Source organism: Calidris pugnax, unplaced genomic scaffold (genome assembly GCF_001431845.1).
Source record: "Calidris pugnax isolate Ruff unplaced genomic scaffold, ASM143184v1 scaffold13, whole genome shotgun sequence".
Taxonomy (NCBI): domain Eukaryota; kingdom Metazoa; phylum Chordata; class Aves; order Charadriiformes; family Scolopacidae; genus Calidris; species Calidris pugnax.
Window position 1 is genome coordinate 8,405,733 of NW_015090810.1, and position 18,035 is coordinate 8,423,767.

General features: G+C 38.3%; 1 protein-coding gene across 1 annotated transcript in view; it reads right to left on the minus strand.

Annotated features, from left to right (window-relative positions):
• LOC106885937 (dynein heavy chain 5, axonemal-like) overlaps positions 1 to 18,035 on the minus strand; it is a 154,100-nt gene that overhangs the window by 93,658 nt on the left and 42,407 nt on the right. Inside the window, exons 36-42 of the mRNA XM_014938461.1 lie at positions 17,619 to 17,765; positions 15,881 to 16,053; positions 13,059 to 13,237; positions 6,411 to 6,598; positions 5,020 to 5,214; positions 2,156 to 2,290; positions 939 to 1,128 (exon numbers count right to left, since the gene is read on the minus strand). Coding sequence (XP_014793947.1) covers positions 939 to 1,128; positions 2,156 to 2,290; positions 5,020 to 5,214; positions 6,411 to 6,598; positions 13,059 to 13,237; positions 15,881 to 16,053; positions 17,619 to 17,765 — 1,207 coding nt within the window. The remainder of the gene's footprint in view (positions 1 to 938; positions 1,129 to 2,155; positions 2,291 to 5,019; positions 5,215 to 6,410; positions 6,599 to 13,058; positions 13,238 to 15,880; positions 16,054 to 17,618; positions 17,766 to 18,035) is intronic.

The window sequence follows — 18,035 nt, forward strand, 5'->3', positions numbered from 1 at the left end:
TCCTTGGGTGGTCATGAACCCAATCTCCTCTTACAGTGGGATGGACTATTCTACACCAGTCCCTCCCTTGTGGTTCCATCCATTCTGGAGGTGTGTGGAGGGAGGTTGCCGGTGAAGATGTTGAGTACCTCAGCCTCCTCCTCATCCATTGTCACCAGTTTGCCTGTCTTGCCCATCATGGGGGGTACAATTTGTTTGACTTTCCTTTTCTGGCTGACATACCTGTAGAAGCCCTTCTTATTGTTCTTTGCATCCATTGCCAAGTTCATCTCCAGCTGCACCTTCACCTTCCTGACCCCATTCCTACACAACTGGGCAGCATTCCTATACTCTTCCCAGAAAGACACCTGTCACTGCTTCCACTGCCTCTGCATCTCTTTCTTGCCCTTTAGTTTGACCAGCAGGTCTTGACTCAGCCATGCTGGTGTCTTGCCTTCCATTCTTGATTTCTTACATCAGAGGACTGAGAGCTCTTGTGCTCTATGGAAAACACCCTTTAAAATCTGCCAGGTCTGTTCTGCTTCCTTGTCCCTGGGGCAGTTTCCCAGGGGGTCCTATTGACTGACTCCTCAAAGAGCTGGAATTTTGCTTTGCTAATGACTTTACTCTTCCCCTAACCCATATCCCTCAGGACTGCGAACTCCACCAGTGCATGACCACTGCATTTTAACTTGTTCCACAGAAATTTCAATCACTGAAGATCACATTCGTATTTCCCATAAAAATGCAAGACAACAAAGCTAAAATCTCACTATGTGTGCACTGCACACCAAAAAAAGTAATAACAATTCCCTGGCAAAATACCCACATAGGCTTTAAAAATGACATCTGTTCAATTTTAAAATGTATTTTTTGTGAAAATAATCTACAATCAGTAGCAGATAATACAGAAAACTATTGCCTTTATGCAGTCTCAAAACCTTATCTAGCATGCTAACCATGTCGGACTTGTTGAGTTTCATACAGTTGAATGAGTTTAAGTATCCACGGTGGATGATGAATAAGCCCTGCTTTCTCTGTCTGTTTCTGAATGGCTGACTGTAGTTCAGGATACCCAGCTTTATCCAGAGTAATTCCAGGGAACAGGTCATTAATGAGACTCATAAATAAAGGTTCATCTTCATCCACCTGCCAAGAATAAAGTAGGGGAAAAGACATTATTTATTCATTTAAATTATTATTATAGCTGTAAACAATCTTCTAGAATATGCCATTTAAAAGATGGCAGTAGAAATCCTTATCTTTTCCAAAGCAAATATTATAATTATGAATCAGTTTTATTAAGCAAATTTCATGCAATGTAATCACAAGTAGTAATTTCTAAATTAAATACTTAAAATTTATACAGATGTTAACATCTTAATACAATTTTCTTCAATATATACACACATATGTTTCTTCATTTGTTACATAAGCCAGCAAGATTTATTCAAATTGCATTTTGCCTTGGTTTTTTAAATTATTTTTCCTTCTGTAAATCACTGAAGCACGCCTATAGATTTGGATGCATGTACTAACGCGCTGAATAGATTAACGTCAGAAATAGAGTAATTGGTTCCATCACAAAACTGGCTCCCAAGGTAAATACACACAGTCTAGACATGCTATAACCTTTCAATAATAGCAATAAAAAGAAAGATGAATACTTTAAATAGTAAAATTGAAAGAGATTATACTATACAAGTAGGTGTTAGCTCCTTCCAATTACCTCACTCATTGCAATTCTTATGATGTTCTATAAAGGCAATAGATTCCCAAGAAATTTATAAATTGAAATTTTGGATTAAGGATATTTAATGCCATTATTAAAAGTTAATACAATATATTCTTCCTTTCAATCCGTAGATAGGGCAGAAAGAATTAAAAAAAAACAAAAGAGCTAATTAGAAGACCAGGTTAGGTCCCCTAAGTTCTGATGGCATTTCCAATTATTTTTTTCAACTAAGGCTTCTGATGTGTTTTACGCTCTTTAAAAGACAAATAGTGCTCACACTGTAACTATTCTGATTCTCCACTCACTGATAGACCATATTAAAAACTGCAAAATAATGTATCCAACTGCTGAAGAAAAAGACCTTTTTCAAAGTGCATAATAAATAAACTTAAAAATGCAAACAAAGTACTCTTTTTGGGAAAGACATCAGTGTTACAGTACCAGTTTGGAGAGGTTCATGTCCCGCAGAACCCTCATCACTACAGTTTTCTCTGGCTCTTTGGGATTAGACCTTTTCACGGCTCCAAGTGTTCTTAAAACAGACAGGATATTTCTAAGCCCAAAGTCATAGTGAACCTTGAAATAATGCAAAAACACAATTGGTATTACAAAGATTATACATTTCAAAATCAACAGAGGGCTGAAAACTGAATTCATTAAAGAATAAATATGCTATTGAACTTTTAAAGATGATTAATTTTACAGCCCTTCATCAATCTCTTCATTCAATCTCCCCATGACAAACTATTACCCATTGCCCCTCATCTTTTCCAAGTGACTCCTTGTAAAAAGGGAGTCCACCTTCTTTGTAGCCACCCTTTGAATACTGGAACATGGTGATAAGATCTCCGTTAAGCCTTCTTTTCTCAAGGCTGAACAAACCCAGTTCTCTCAGCCTTTCTTCATAGGACAGGCTTCCCAGTTCTCTGATCATCTTTGTGGCCCTTCTGTGGACCTTCTCTTGCCTGTCCACATCTTTTTTTTGTATAGTAGGGACCAAAATTGAACACAGTATTTCAGGCATGGCCTGACAGGAGCTGAGTAGAGTAGAGCGGGATAATTCTTCTCTGCTGGTGATGCCCTTGTTGATGGAACTAGCATCCTATTGGCTGGTATGAAGAAATATACTGAAATCATTCAGATATAATTTGTTATGTGTAAGCCTATCCTATCTCGTACTTCTGCTCTGTGGATGGTCTCAAAACAACCTGGTTCAGAACAGAAGGATTTACTTCCAATAGCCACATGCGCCTTAGAGGTGAAATTAACCAGCTTTGGACTTCGGCAGGTAAATACCCTCCCTTTCACTATAAGTGTAGCTGCATATGTGCAAAGCCATACAGACTTATTCAATTAATTTTAGCACCTGTACCTGAACATATAATTCTGTCTTAGTTAACATAGATTGGAAAATATAGGCAAATGCTCTATAATGTTTTTCCTCTTCAACCGTTGATGCAAATCCTAGAAGGAAAGCTACCACGGTAAAGGTTTTAAATTATAAAGTCTCCACTACTGCCAGCTGCTTGGAAAACTAAGTGATAAAGACAGACATAGAAGGAGATAATAAAGATATTCTTACATTTGGAGAATATCTGATCTGATTGATCAGAAATATTTCTGAGACCAAGTGCATAGATTCTTTTTTACACTACCTGTTGTGCATTGACCTTGGCCCACCCAGCCACCCTCTATCCCCCCTGCTCAACAGGACAGAGGGAGAAAAGAAGATGAAAAGAAAGTTCATGCGTCAATATAAAGACAGGGAGCTCACTTACCAATTGCCATCACAAGCAAAACAGACTTGACTTTAATTTGTGGCCAACTATAATATATTTGGATGGTGAGAAACAAAGATAAAATTAAAACAATACCTTCCCCCTGGCCCCCACCCCTATTTCCCAGGCTGACAGAGTACAACCCAGAATTTTCAGGAAGAAATAATTTATTGACTAGGTTGATTGATGCCTGATTAAATAACTCTTCCACCATGAAAGAAAGAATCATGTCCGGGACAAAAACGACCACACAAACTAAGGTAATAAGAAAATGTAATCCTACTGAGGTCAAGCCTGAGGGAAAAAAGAGAGATCCATATTCTCTGGAGACAAGCTATGGTGCTAGCTGCTGAAACTGTACACACATAAATTTTCCTAAACAATGTCCACAGATCCCACTTAAGAGTGGAATCAGTTTCAACTCTTGGAAACTGATCTTCTGAGAAATGCAGCCTGAAGCCTGATAACTGTAACACAGGCAGATGACAGAATTGGGAGAGTAAATTGGACAACAACAAATGGACTAACACTAGTGATCAATATAGGGTGATTCAGATAGCCTAAAAAATAATTTGAAGGCCAATGGAAACACCCTGGGCAATATTACAGGGAAGCCAGTAGCAAATATTACCCTTTAGAAGTCAGACTACAACATAAAGCTGGTGAGTAAAATTCTCCCAGGAAAAGAAACCTGAGAGAAATTAAAATTGGAATCCAGTTTGGTTATATATATTGAAAGTGAAATTACAGACGTATGGAGAAAGGAAGAGAAAATCCAAACCTGTACTTTTTGTTTTAATTCTGAAATAATAAGGGCAACATCATGCACCATTATCTCATTCTGGTGTAGTCCAAGATTTCTACATAGAATTCAACAGTTACTAATAAATATGTGGTATAGAACTGAAATAATACAATGGAGAATGTAGTCAATATGCCTAGGTTGATTAGGATCCAACCAAAGCAGGCATTTGAGCTGCAACTTACCTACCATTCATATGACTTCTCTTTGAGACCCTCTAGTGGACAGCCAGTACAGGGCATTCAAAAACGCAACTACTAGTTCTGTTCTTAATAGCACCTTTACCCTTTATTTCTAATTAAATATCCCATACCCCCAGAATAGCACTCTTCTGGTAGCACTCAGCAAGACAGTGCCTTCTAGGCACTTTTCAGTTATTTAGAATTCCTACACTGCCTCTCCAATAGATCTAGCCTTCGTAAGTGAGGAGACTGAAAAACATGTCCTCTACAAAGCTCAGCAGAGCAATATACACTATTTCTCATAACTTCCCCAATAATTGCATGCTGTTCAAAAATCACAAATCAAACTGCCTTTACTATGCAAATTAGCTTGAAAAATAAAAACGACATGATGATTTCAGACTCTCTTTCTAGAACTTGAAACTGAAAAGCCTGAAAAATGAATAGGTTCATGAGTGTTAAAATAATTAGGTATTCTGTGAAAGTATATTCTCTACATTCCCTTCCAGTGACAGCTTAAGGTTGGACAAATATTTATTTTACCTGTTTAGATAACTGCTCTTCACAGAGTTTGTAGAGTGTATAGAATTTCCGACTAAGGACTTGGTTGTCTCGGAAACCAGCACTTGCCAGCTTGACACGCATAATAATGCTACGGTCAGGCACCATCATAGCAACTGTGCGAAACTGAATCTTCAGATTTTCTGGAAGTTCCTGTCGTCCTGCATAGCCGGGGTTCTGAAAAATTGAAAATATAGAATTAAATATTATATAATGAAAGCAGAATAGGAAGGTTTATCTTTTCTGATAATTATTTGGCAAACACAGGAGTACGTGCCAGATTACAAAGGGTAACTCGAGCATGTCTCAATTACACATTAGGACACAGTTGCCTAAATGCTGCACTTCATGAAGTATGTGGTATCACACGTGATGTCCAAGATGCACAGACATAAGACAGACAAGCACTTATAGATCTTGTTGGAGCTGGTTTAAATGGTTAGTTCTTCAGGGTCTTGATAGTGTTCCCGAGCTGGAGGTTACTGTCCCTTGTGAGCATTCCCAGACCATTTCAGAGCAAAGTCAGTCAAGCCGTGCAAGCCATTACTGAATATAATTTAAACTAATGGATCTGACCTTTCACTGAAGATGTCTAAGTCATCCATGTGACTACTGCGTGGCTCAGTTGTGAGAACAGTAGTTGCTGACTATACAGTGATAACTTCTTAAACACTTCCAGCTGTTTCCAAACTGCCTTCTCACTGGCCTTCGTATGCCACTAATTTGTCCTCTTTTTCAAATTAAAGTGATAACATTAACACCTTTGCAAACATAGGAAACCTTAAAATGAAAACAAATGCTTCCATTTTGAGTTATGGGTATGTAGCCGCAACAGGAGTGGCAGATAAAAAGAGGCTTTTATGGTAGTCTTACGCTTTCCTTTGCCTCCTGCACTGCTACAAGGAGTCCACAGGCACCAAAGACAAACCTTTAGGAGGCCAGGGAACCAGAGTGAGAGTGGTTTCCTTCATGTTGTCATATAGAAGGACCACGGTCACAAGTTCTTCACAAGTGGCGAAATACCAACCAGACCAACTGCAGTGGTCCTTGCAGCGGTCAATTACTTCTGTTTTCTTTTGACAGACTTTGACCAAAAATATGAGAGTGTTGGGTTTAGTCTCAATCTGTCAAATATTCAACTAAAAAAGCCCTTAAAATATGTAGTTAATGGTAATCACATACCTTAAGTCTTAAGTTCCAGCTAAACATATGGGCAAGAGAGTATATCAGCATTATTATCTGACCAAATTATTACTCAAATTGTATTCACTATTTTCTAACAGACAGTTCCAATTATTTCAACAGGAAAATTTCAAAGGGAAATAGAAAAGATTTTTCATAATGATGTCATTTACACATATTCACATACATACCATAGTCAAAAATATACCAAATTCTCTGTCCATGTCGACAACATCACCATCAGTGAAAATGAACTGAGGTTTCTTATTTTTCTTACACTGCAATACAATATATATCTGCTGAGCAGCTACTGATAAAACTGGGAGTTCAATGCGGTTAAATTCATCAAAACAACCCCATGCACCTGACTGGGCTAAACCTAAAAAAAGCAAAAAGCAAAATATTTTGTTAAAATATCAACTCAAACAAGAATAATTTATATGTAAAATATAGCATGTTCTATACAACTTAATGTAACATGAGAATAACAGAGAGTATGAACACAGAGTAAGATGAGAAAAAAATCAAGATAAATTGGGCTGTGCATTAACAACATGCAGAAAAAGAATCACCCCTTGGAAGAAAGACATACAAGCTTCTTTATAAAAAATCCTACACCTTTACAGCAACCATAAGTTAGAAAGTGTTCAATATAGCACCTAAACATGCATATAGCACAGAAACTCATCTATACAGGGGGTGAAATTGTCAAAGATAAGGTTGAGACACTCCTAACTAAATGAAAAGCACAGAATCAAATTCAGAAATCACTAAATTTGTGACAGAAGTGTTATAGCATTTTATAACAATTAATTCATAGGTCAAAAATTGTTGCAGAATGACATCTGTCTGTTCAAGAGAGAGGAATCTGATGTCACACTTACAACTGCTCTTTGGAACAGGCCATGGAGTTCTAGACAGATGTTAGTATCCATAGATATCATGAAATTAATGTCTTTGGGGAGAGTCAAGTACTCCTCCTTCTGTATCATGTTAGCAGGATCGACATAGGAGAGTCTACAGAGCAGTAGTGGAAAAACTACGTAATCCCCCACTATTCCATGTTCATTTCACACGAGACAAAAGCTAGTAAGTCTATGCAGGAACTTCATGGATGCCATCTCCTCCCTTCCCAAAGCTCACTTTGGACTAGTATTTCCTATTGCCTGGGTGCAGCAAGGACCTGAATCAGTACTTTAACTGGTACTACAAACAAATGTTCAGAGGGGTTTAATTCATTCCACTGGACTGATGGAGTTCAGTTTGGCTTAAGCCATTTGAAGGCTTAATGCAGAATGCTAAATGCAGAAATAAAGCCCATCTCCAAGAAAAGGCGTTTGTGTGTTTGCAATGTTGAACGACAATGACCAAGACCTCGCCACATCCCCATACTTTGTATGGCAATGCCTATAGCACTGGTAAAATAAATCAAGGGGTGGTTTATGTGTAATATTAATTCCTTAAGACAGTTAAGCTAATGGAAGAAAAAGTACTCAAAAATCAATATTAATACTATTAATACATACTATTTCACTTTGGTTTGTTTTCTCTTCCCTTGTCTTTGCTCTGGCCTGCTCTACTTATTTTATCCCTCCTCCCTTCTGTTCCTTGTCTGATCTTCTCTTGCTCTTTAAGATGTTCTCTGGGAACTCTAATCTTACTCCAAATCTCTTGAGGCCCCTTTTATGTATCTTCTGTGCCCCTCTTCTACTCTGCCCCATCTTCTACTGTGATCAGCCATCATAGCCAAATCAATACTTGTTAGTGTTTGCAGATAGCAAAAAAAAAGAAAAAAAAAGGAAATAATTCTTACATTCATTTTTTACCTTTTCTCATGCCCATTAACCACTTCTTTTAATATTGTTCTATTGATTCGTCTTTTTTACCCATTTAATTTGAGTCACACCAGATCAAAACCAGTTGTAGTACAGCCAAAATTGGCTCAAGATTTGATTCAGCAAGGACAATACTGCAGATCTCCCATGAAATTCAGTTCAATTTCATATGTAGAGCAATCTTTTTCCTAAACTGCTTCTAATTAATTTCTGTGATATTATAAGGAAAAATATGCTCCAAAAATTAAAAAAAAATTAAGACAATAAAATGTCACATGGAAGTAATTACAAAATTTAAAAGCAAATGGAATATATACAAATACCACAATGCCATAATGAAGCAAAGATAAAAGTAATTCTATAGATAGGTGCCACATTTAAAACGTGAAAGTCTCGATCCTACTGTCTTTAAAATGAATAATGTTCCTTGACTGCAGTGGTGTGGCAGCAAGTCCTTTAACTTGTGTTCTCCATCTTGTATGTGGGATATAAGGGTCCTGGATGGACCAATAGGCCTTAATTGCCTTGACCAGCCTTACCTGCAGCTTCTACCCATACTCTCTCTCCTCCAGTTCAGGAGCTCCATTTCAGCTCAGGCAGGTCTGAGTCTTCAGTCTTTGCCTGAACTATGCTGCACATGGGGCTGGAAATGTTACCCTGACTTGCTCACTTTCTGGAGGACCCCAGAACTATCCGTAGTTTTACCTCTGGCCCTGCCTCCTGCTGTTTCTGATTGAACTTCCTAGATGGACCCCGAACCCAGCTTGTTATTTCACCTTGTCTAATGGTCACTGATGGAACAAGCCATCACCGATCTGCCCCACTCAGGCACTGTGGGACAGTTCCCTGGTCAGTGAAATCCCTGCCCTGCCTGTGTGGTGGTCACCCTTGGCTCATCTAGTCCTAACCCCTCTCCCATGGGCAGGGACACCTCTCACTAGACCAGGTTGCTCAAAGCCCCATCCAACCTCGTATTGAACACTTTAAAGGATGGGCCATCCACAACTTCCCTGGGCAATCAGTGTCTCACCCAGTGTCTCACCACCTTCAGAGCAAATAATTTCATCCTAACACCTAATCAAAATCTCCCCTCTTTCAGTTTAAAACCATTACCCCTCATCCTATTGCTACACTCCCTGATAAAGAGTTCCTCACAATCCCTGCCTTTGCCTTCTGCCCACTTGGGTGGTGTGTGTAGAGCCCTTGCCAGTGAAGACCAAGGCAAAAAACTCATTGACTATTTCCATATAATATGGTCTCTTACACTTACTATCTGTATATTAAAGGGGTTTGAAATTACTTTCTCTATAGAATGATGATTTTTCCTTGGGAAAGGGGAAAAAAAATCACTTGTTCTGTAATGCCACCTGCTGCATGGAGTAAGGAAACCTGACTCTCAGGCAAGGCCAATACCCACAGCTTTGAATAAATTAGATTCTTGCAAAATCATTTTGTTCTGGTGGTGTTTAGAAAGCAAAAGGAAAGAAAATACACACACACATACACACACACACATAAGCAAAGGCACAGCAAGCAAACTGTCAGCTGCATAACAGCTTAGAGACAGTGTAATTTTACTGTGCACTACCATAGTGCGCATTACTTTCTGTCCCCACACAGAACATAGCATGGTAATCAAATTAAAAAACGGAGTACAAACAGAAAATAAAGGACAGGACTAAAGAGTTCTTTAACTATGTCTAAGACACACACCCCCATCCCTCCCACTCAGTGCAGATATCCTACAAACCCAGTCCTCACAAGATATAAGAATCAAACAGCTTAGCTACTTCCACCTCAGAAAGACTTCAAAATGCATCTCTGCAATTCAGTGCCATGTTCCTTTGCGTGCCAGTGACCCTATGATCTATACACAGCTGGGTGGCCCAACCCTTGAACGGCACATTGCGGCCACAGCCCCCAGTGCAGGTACTAGGGCCCCCCTGATCCAGGCCAGGTGATAACACCCTATGTGCTGTTCCACACTGCGAGGTCTGGCTAAAAATAGTGAGACAGTGCAATAATTAATCATGACAAAGCAGCTATAAACTCTCTTTTGTATTGCAATGACATACTTCTTAAGATTTCACACAAGGGTAGAACTGTAGTGCCATAATTCAAAGCAAATTTCACTAAAACAGAACTCTTGTCTAGCCAAAGTGCAGCCCGGAAGCAGTAAGCTAGAAGGTACTTGTTGGTCCTGAAAGAATTTACAGAGCTCCATACTCATTTATTCACTTTCTGAATTAAGATAAATATCAAAACTTACATTAAATATTGCATTAAATAACAAATCACAAAAAGGTACCTCAGGTAAGACTGGAGCTGTTTGATTGTAACTATAGAAAACAGAACCAAAGCAAATATAACTTTTATATTAATTTACAGACAACCACAGACAAAAGGTCTCCTAAAGGGTATTCACTAACACTTTTCAGTAACAGTGATGAAGTACCCCTGATTTGCTGTTCCTGTGCAATTTTAATACTGAATTTGATATAACAGAAAGCTTGAAAATTCACTTTCTCGCTTGCTTCCCTGCTACTGTTATAGGTTACCTCTGGTCCAATCTAGATGACCAGTTATATCTGAACTTACTTTTTGGTTCAAATTTCAAAAATAAAACTATCAAAGATGAAAGTCCAGGCCTTGGACGTATTGACTAGACTGTGAATAGCTGGAGTCACACAGGAAAACAAAAGACAGGAAGACAGAGAAAGGGGGAGATAGAACCTCAGCTCTGAGCCAATCAGGAGAACTTTAAATTATAATTTTATAGTGTACAATATATTGTTATGTGTGGTATAGTATGGTATATTTTTCTATTTCTTTATTCTGAAGATCAAACTTTGTCCTTACAGAAAATACATGGCTGCAGACATGACACCATCACCTCCATGCCTACCCCCTTTTCCCCCTCACTGCTAAATCTGCTAATATCTGATAACTTGACCCACAGCAGCAGATGAAGTGAAAAGGCACTAGGAAATTATCTTCTCTCTTGATATGCAAAGATCTAGCCGTGGTTATAAACACAGTATTTACCTCAGTAAAACAATACATTCAGTAGAAAAGTCATTGCCTTCTATGAAAGTTTAACCCACATCCCAGCATTAATTAATGGGACACTATGAAACCTGTCTTCGGCTCTCACTGCTCATGGGAGCGTGAAGCCAGTTGCAGCTTTCCCCAAAGGCAGTGAATGCCTGCATTCATCTAAAAAGATGAAAGATAAAGCTAGAAGACTAGCTAAAAGATTGTCTAATGCTTTAAATGAAGACTGTGATCAAACTTTCCATTCTTGTGGCATTAGCAAAACTTCCAGCTAGAAGAGTGGGCTCTTCATGGGACCAGTTCAGGACTGGGGATTAAACACAAGAGCTAATGATGGTGACTAGCTCTACCATCTGCTGCTTCCATATTCACCACTCACTCAGATTCCTGGTATGGAAATGATGGGGCTGCTCTAGCAGGGAGCACTTTACCCTCTCTTTTTGTAGTGGTGTCTCCTCAACTGTTTTCTCCAGCTCTCCTGCTTGCTCCAGGTTGGCCCTTTACGGCAGCTCCAACTAGGAAAATCCCCAATGGGAGGGAAGGCAACAAACATGAGCATGCCTCGGGGCTGGGGAGGAGAGGGGGAGAGAAAATAAGAGACACCAGTGCCTTTCCAAAGTTCAGTGTTTCTCTTCATTCATGGCTCAGAGGAATAGGGGATGGAAGCTGGCTGAGGCAAAGAAAGCATGAATGGAAATGTTTCTTTCTTATCTTTTTTCACATTCTTACAAATGGAGCTAATGTGTTTGATTAGTGAGGAGGGCATTCTGCAGGATGCACAGAGAACTACAAAACTTGACTGGTTAAATCTTTTTCCTTCTTTCTTTGCTCTACTTCTTCCCATTTCCCTCTTTTTGATATGGCCATTAAAGAAAGTTAACAAGTTAATGAGGCCTAAAAATATCTAAAAGTACAAAAGGAAGAACAGTAGTCAAGTAAAGTCAGCACAAGTAGTGCTTTTAACTCAGTTCTTCCCAAATACATGATCATCTTGATCCAACTCAGCCACAAACAAACCCAGTAAGACCACAGAAGAGGTAAGAGAGAAATATGGAAAATCTTTTCACAATTAAATACAAAATTACTTTAGTCCAAACCTGGCATACCTTTCAGGCTTTCTATCTCCATTACAAAGCCTAATTGGATACTCTTAAACTCTTAACTAAGAAGCCAAAGACAAAAGTTACTACTATTAAAATCTTGGCCAGCTTTGCTGGCTTCTTAATTAAAACTAGAAATGACCTCCAAGTCACATTTTAACCTTCAGGAGATATCAAAACAGTGAAAATTATGTTTCTGATACCTTGTATTAGATTTAAAAGCCCACCACTCACAGAAAATTGTGGTGTTCTGTGGTCTGCCTCTCCATATAACCAATAGTGGTTATGTATTAGAAAACAAACATAATGGAGTCCACAGATATTGGATCACTTGATCGCCGTTTGCAAAACTGACTTCAAAGCTCTGCTTATCATGAAAAGTTATCAGAGCTTGATCACTATCTCATTTTCCTGGTTTCAAAAAAGTTCTAGAGTTTGAAATAAGACACTGCAGCACTTTGCATGTTTCCCAGACCTGCACAACATCACTGAGCTTTGTATTTGTTTGTCTTGCTTGATACAAAAATGGCAAAGGAGGGCTAAATATCCTCCCCGTTGGGATGAGCGGAATAGAGACATAAAGAAAATCAGTAGAATTGATTAAAAGGGAAAAGGAAAAGAAGACATAGATAGGAAATACCCTCCCAGAATATAAAAAAAAAAGACTGGAAATCATATGAGAAGAAAAAGGGAAAAAACAAGGAGAAATAATCATATATCAGGAAAAGTTGATGAGCATCTGGAAATAAGAGGAAACAGAGAAGAAAATCCCCTAGTAATCGTTGCTAACTCACTGGTGAAGAAACAAAAACTTATGACTCTCAAATGAAAATATGAGACTATTTCTTACCTTTATAGATACGGCCAAGACCTCTGTAGTCCATTTGGTCTGAACAATTGAAAACAACAACATACTTTCCCAGGCACTTGCCCATGTCTTTAGTCGTCTCTGTTTTCCCTGTCCCTGCAGGTCCTGCTGGTGCACCACCCATACTCATGCCCAGGGCCTGTGCCAGAGTGATGTAACACCTAGGAACAGAATGAAGAGTTCTATTAATGTTTTTTTACTATCAATTACTTGAAGTCCATTAATGTAACCACAGAAGTTGTATTATACAGAGATGAGGCAGGGGGCAGAAATGAGCGTGCTTCTGTGTGGCAAGTCCTTACTCACCCCCTTTGCACACTTTGAAGCTGAGTTACCAAGTACCATCTTTGCTCCACCTGCAGAAAAGCAGGTATCCAGCACAGTGATGACTGCAACAGCCCAGGAAACACCCAAGCCAATTCCAAATGCTGAACAGCAAAATACTGTGGTATTGTGATTTTCTCACACTGATCGTATGACCTCCCTCAATGACTTAGCTTCATTCTGCAGCACCCAGACCCACTGGGTTTCCACCTTTTTTCCCTTCTTCCTACTCTCTACCCAGAGCACACAAGATGGGCTCTCTGACTTGGCAACAGGAAGGCAGAGGCTGCATGCAGTTCCTGTTCTTGCCATTTCCCTACCAGCACGCCAAACCAGAGCAGTGCTGCCAGTCACATGAGATCTTTGAGTTCCAGGAGGAGAATGGATGAATGGGAAGAATGTAATGGGCAATGGAGAAAGAAGGAATCCATGAATCCTAGGACCATCTCCTGCTTCAGCGTCCATCCTTGATTGACATCCTCAAGTTTAAGTCTCAGCCTCCCCAGTGTGGAGACTACTGAAGGGTGTAGGAAGATTTTCGTTCTAACCTACAATGCTCCAAAATCCCAGTAGGCCCATTTTAACACTGTGAAATTCAATAGCTTTATGATATATCTGAGGAGAGAAAAGGGGCACCCAAATAATACCGGCTACTATCACTTCCTATAGAATAATACAGTACTTATTCTAATATCACCTTGTTACTCAGTAATCAGTTAACAGGCACTCAGTCAAGGCAGAAAGAATACTGCTTCTAACGATTCTCCTACTGAAAATGAAGTAAGGAAAAACTGTAAACATAGTACAAGTCCTAAACAGAACTTGCATTTCATTTTTTTAATCTGGCATGACATGGTCTGTGTCTGACATGATGTTCAGGAGCACTCAATTTCAGCCCCATTATCTTAATGTAATGTACTACTGCCAGTGTGTATTTATCATGTGCTTCGGGAATTTTTCTGAACACAAAATCATTAGCCAAACAGCACTTGACTCCAAGCTGATTAATGGAAAGCAAAGATATCATTACCTGAAAACTGCCAGAAGCTCATACAAGTCCATAAAGTAATATTAAAATGGAAAAAGCCTATGAGGGGAATAAAATCTGTTCTTATGCAACGCTGCCTAAGTACATAAGTCTCCCATGCCAACACTACAAAACATCTCTGCTTCAAATACTCTTTCAGTATATGACAGTGGATAGCCACCAGTCCCTACAGCTCTGTTTGGCTCTTCTAGGTTTGCCCAAAGACTGTTAACTCTGTTCCTTTTTGTTATTATTATAGTTTAAACTCATTCAAAAGACTTACCTTCTTCAGTAATGTCACCCTGTGCTAGTTTTCAGTCTTGTGTGACACAGCGCCCTGAATCAATCCCTAACCAATTGGGTTGCATTTAATTATGTGAAAAAATCTTGAATAGCAACATTTTCTTGATACTGTCTCTCCCAGTGGGCAAAAATATTGTCTGTGTGGTAGTGCTGCCGTACCCGCTAATCAGCTGCATGTTTACTGCTGCAAACAGATCTCTATCCAGCATAGGAACAGTAGGGTACACAACACAGAATTTGGTAGATGTGTGTTACATATTAAAAGCCAGGTATCCAAGCACAGAGATTTGGCTCTCTTAAATAGCTTACTGGGCATAATTTTTGTTCAGAAATTGACAAATGCCTGAAATTTCACTAGTAAATAAAATCTACTTGCACAGAGAGTACAAAGACAATTTCAACATTAGTTCTATGGCCTGCAACCATTCCTCACACAGCAAATGACCCAACATCCATAGTATTCTGACATTTCTATCTGCACTTAAAAGAACAAGCTCTGGCATAGCAAATACATCTGCCTCTTGTATAGCTGAAGCACTAACACATACTTTAGGAAAATACGTATCTAATGGAGTGTGTGCTGTATAACACACTCCAGCAATAATAAGTTCTCCCTGCGTTTTGCCCTCAAAGCCTTTTTCTGTGTTTGTAGTCCTGTAATTCTCCACAGGCCTTGCTTAAAACCATATTGACACTAGTTATTCAATGCTATGTCCTGCATTACTGCTTTTTCCTCTAGGGTGCCTTCAAACAAATCACTTGCCATAATCCCAAATTCTCACGCAACTACTAGCTTATTGAAAGCAGCTATATTTTGGGTTTTAGATCCACTCTGTTCAGGCTGATGAAGTGTACAGCATTCAGCTATATTTATCTTGAGCACAAGTAAGTTTTTCAATGCCTACCACAGCACATACAGCTCAAGCAAACACACAAAGGGAATTCAAGACCCCTCCTGGAGTTGCCCGCTTTCAAAAGCTGAATATATAAGCACTGGCCTCTGCTGGTCACCAGAGATATTGCAGCATTGTACGGCAACAAAAGAAAGAATTCTGACTCATGAAAGTTAAAGGAAATAAACCAAAGGAATTAAGCCAAAGGAATTAAGTCTTAGCTTCAGTACTACGCACTGCATTCTTTTTATAACTACCTGTCAGTTAAGGGAGTTATAACAAGCCTGTCTGTACACCCTAAGTATTCATTGCAGTAGGTGAACTCAACGTCAGTGATTTGGATAATGCACTTATCCAAGTCTTCAAGAAAGTAAAATCGAGACTGCTTTTGCCATTCAAAATCAGACGGAGATTTAATGTTCATACGGACCTATAATGGAATAGAAAAATCATTAATACAGAAATGAAACAATATTATAAATTCATCTTAAATTCCATACAGAAAAAAAGCCTACTGTGCATAAATTCAGGAGCCAGAAGAATGACCACAGAATCTGCCAAGAGTCAAGACATCCAGAATTATGTTTTCAAACCCGTCTATGACGTGCTCTGAACCTTTTTGACCACTTTGGTTTTCCTTTGACTTGTACAGAGATTGTGAATATCTCTACAGAGATATTGAAGAACAGTGATGGAAAACTTCATAAAAAACTAAGTAACAATACTGGTTACACTGCATGGTATCTGGTGCCATTAGCCACAGAAACACTAGATTGTGGACAACACTAGAATACATTGTACACGTCTATGTGTTTATCTGGGATATATTTTTCAGTATAAACTTGACACACACATATTTAGATTTGTGGCAGATTACTAGATCTTGATTAATTATTTTTGACACTTCAACTCAAAACCACTGGCCTCTTATGGAATATGTAGTCCCGATTATCGGCCTTGCAGACACGATGTGAGATGAAGAGGACGTTCTGGATTCACAGCCACTTCCCTCTGCTTTCTCTCAATCACAAAGGGACATATTTATCAGGGAACAGAATGTTTTGAGAGAAAAGGGTAATATACGTATCAACTAAGAATCCTTTTCCCAGTTTTGGATATGCCCCTGAGTTTTTATTTCACATACAGACCCTTTAAATTTAACCAATTTTCTGTGATTTAATTTTATTATATTATAATATGACATTACATTAATTGCTGACTACATGTTCAATTAAGAAAATAATTATGAAAATAAATTGAAAATTAAAAATTACAGGCAAAGGATAAAACCCCATGCCTATCTTAGAAGCTGGCAGTTTTATTTCAAAATTACAGTATTTTTCTTTATGATTTTCTATTTCTCTTTACACATGCATTTAATTCTTATTTTTCTAACATATATGCATAAATTAAACAACACAGTATTGAATTATTGACCTTTGTATCTTGCAAGCTTTTTGAAAGTTATTTTACTTCCATTTTCATAATAATAATTTCATGTTTTCAAAATACTTATCTAAAGGAAGTCTGAGACAATGCAATTATAAAAACATTTAAAATATCTGTTCTGGTTGCTACACTGTTCACTTTAATCTTTTTAATAACTATTACCTTAAATCAACACATAGGCTGTCCTGGAAATCACATGATTCACAGCAATACTAAATGGACTTTTTTTTACATTTACATTTCAATTAAATAATGTATTAAATTTTCAATTTGAGAGAGTAGTTTAATTTTAAAAGTTAAACTCTTTTGCTCACAGTAAGCTTGTGCATGACGGGTATCAACAGCCTTTTTAAAATCTGAAGCCTGAACCTATGAACACACCTCTGCATGACATCTTTATGAAATCACACAAAATCTGATATGCTGTATCATAGCACTAATGTCAGAGTTACTCAAAGAGAATAGATTGTAAGATTTATCATTTTTTTATAGGTGCAAAAACTTAGTTCCATACAGCAAGTCCCTTAAAGGTTTTCTAAAACTTACCAAATCATCAAAGATATCCTTCTGGTGCACGTGAATGGTGATTAAAGTTTCATATTTTGTGCGCTCCATTCTTGTCAGATTGTGTGTTGTCATGTCAATCAAATCATTTAAAAGTTCCAAAAACTTCTGATTTGTCGTGTGCATTACCTTTTCCACATAACAAGAACAGCCGTATTAATACAAACATCATTTGTTCTTCCAATTTTTAGAATAAAAATAAAAAAACAACTTCATACAACACAGAAAATGTAACACTAAGTGATCTTCTTCATAGTCTCGAGTCTTTATTTTCATTCCGTGCCAAAGTATAGCATGGCACCATTCCCCTGCATTTACTTTCATGGTAGGATGGTGTTACTAAATCTTAGTCCAATTTCACTGTATATACTTGATTAATGGTAATTTAAAACTCTTTAG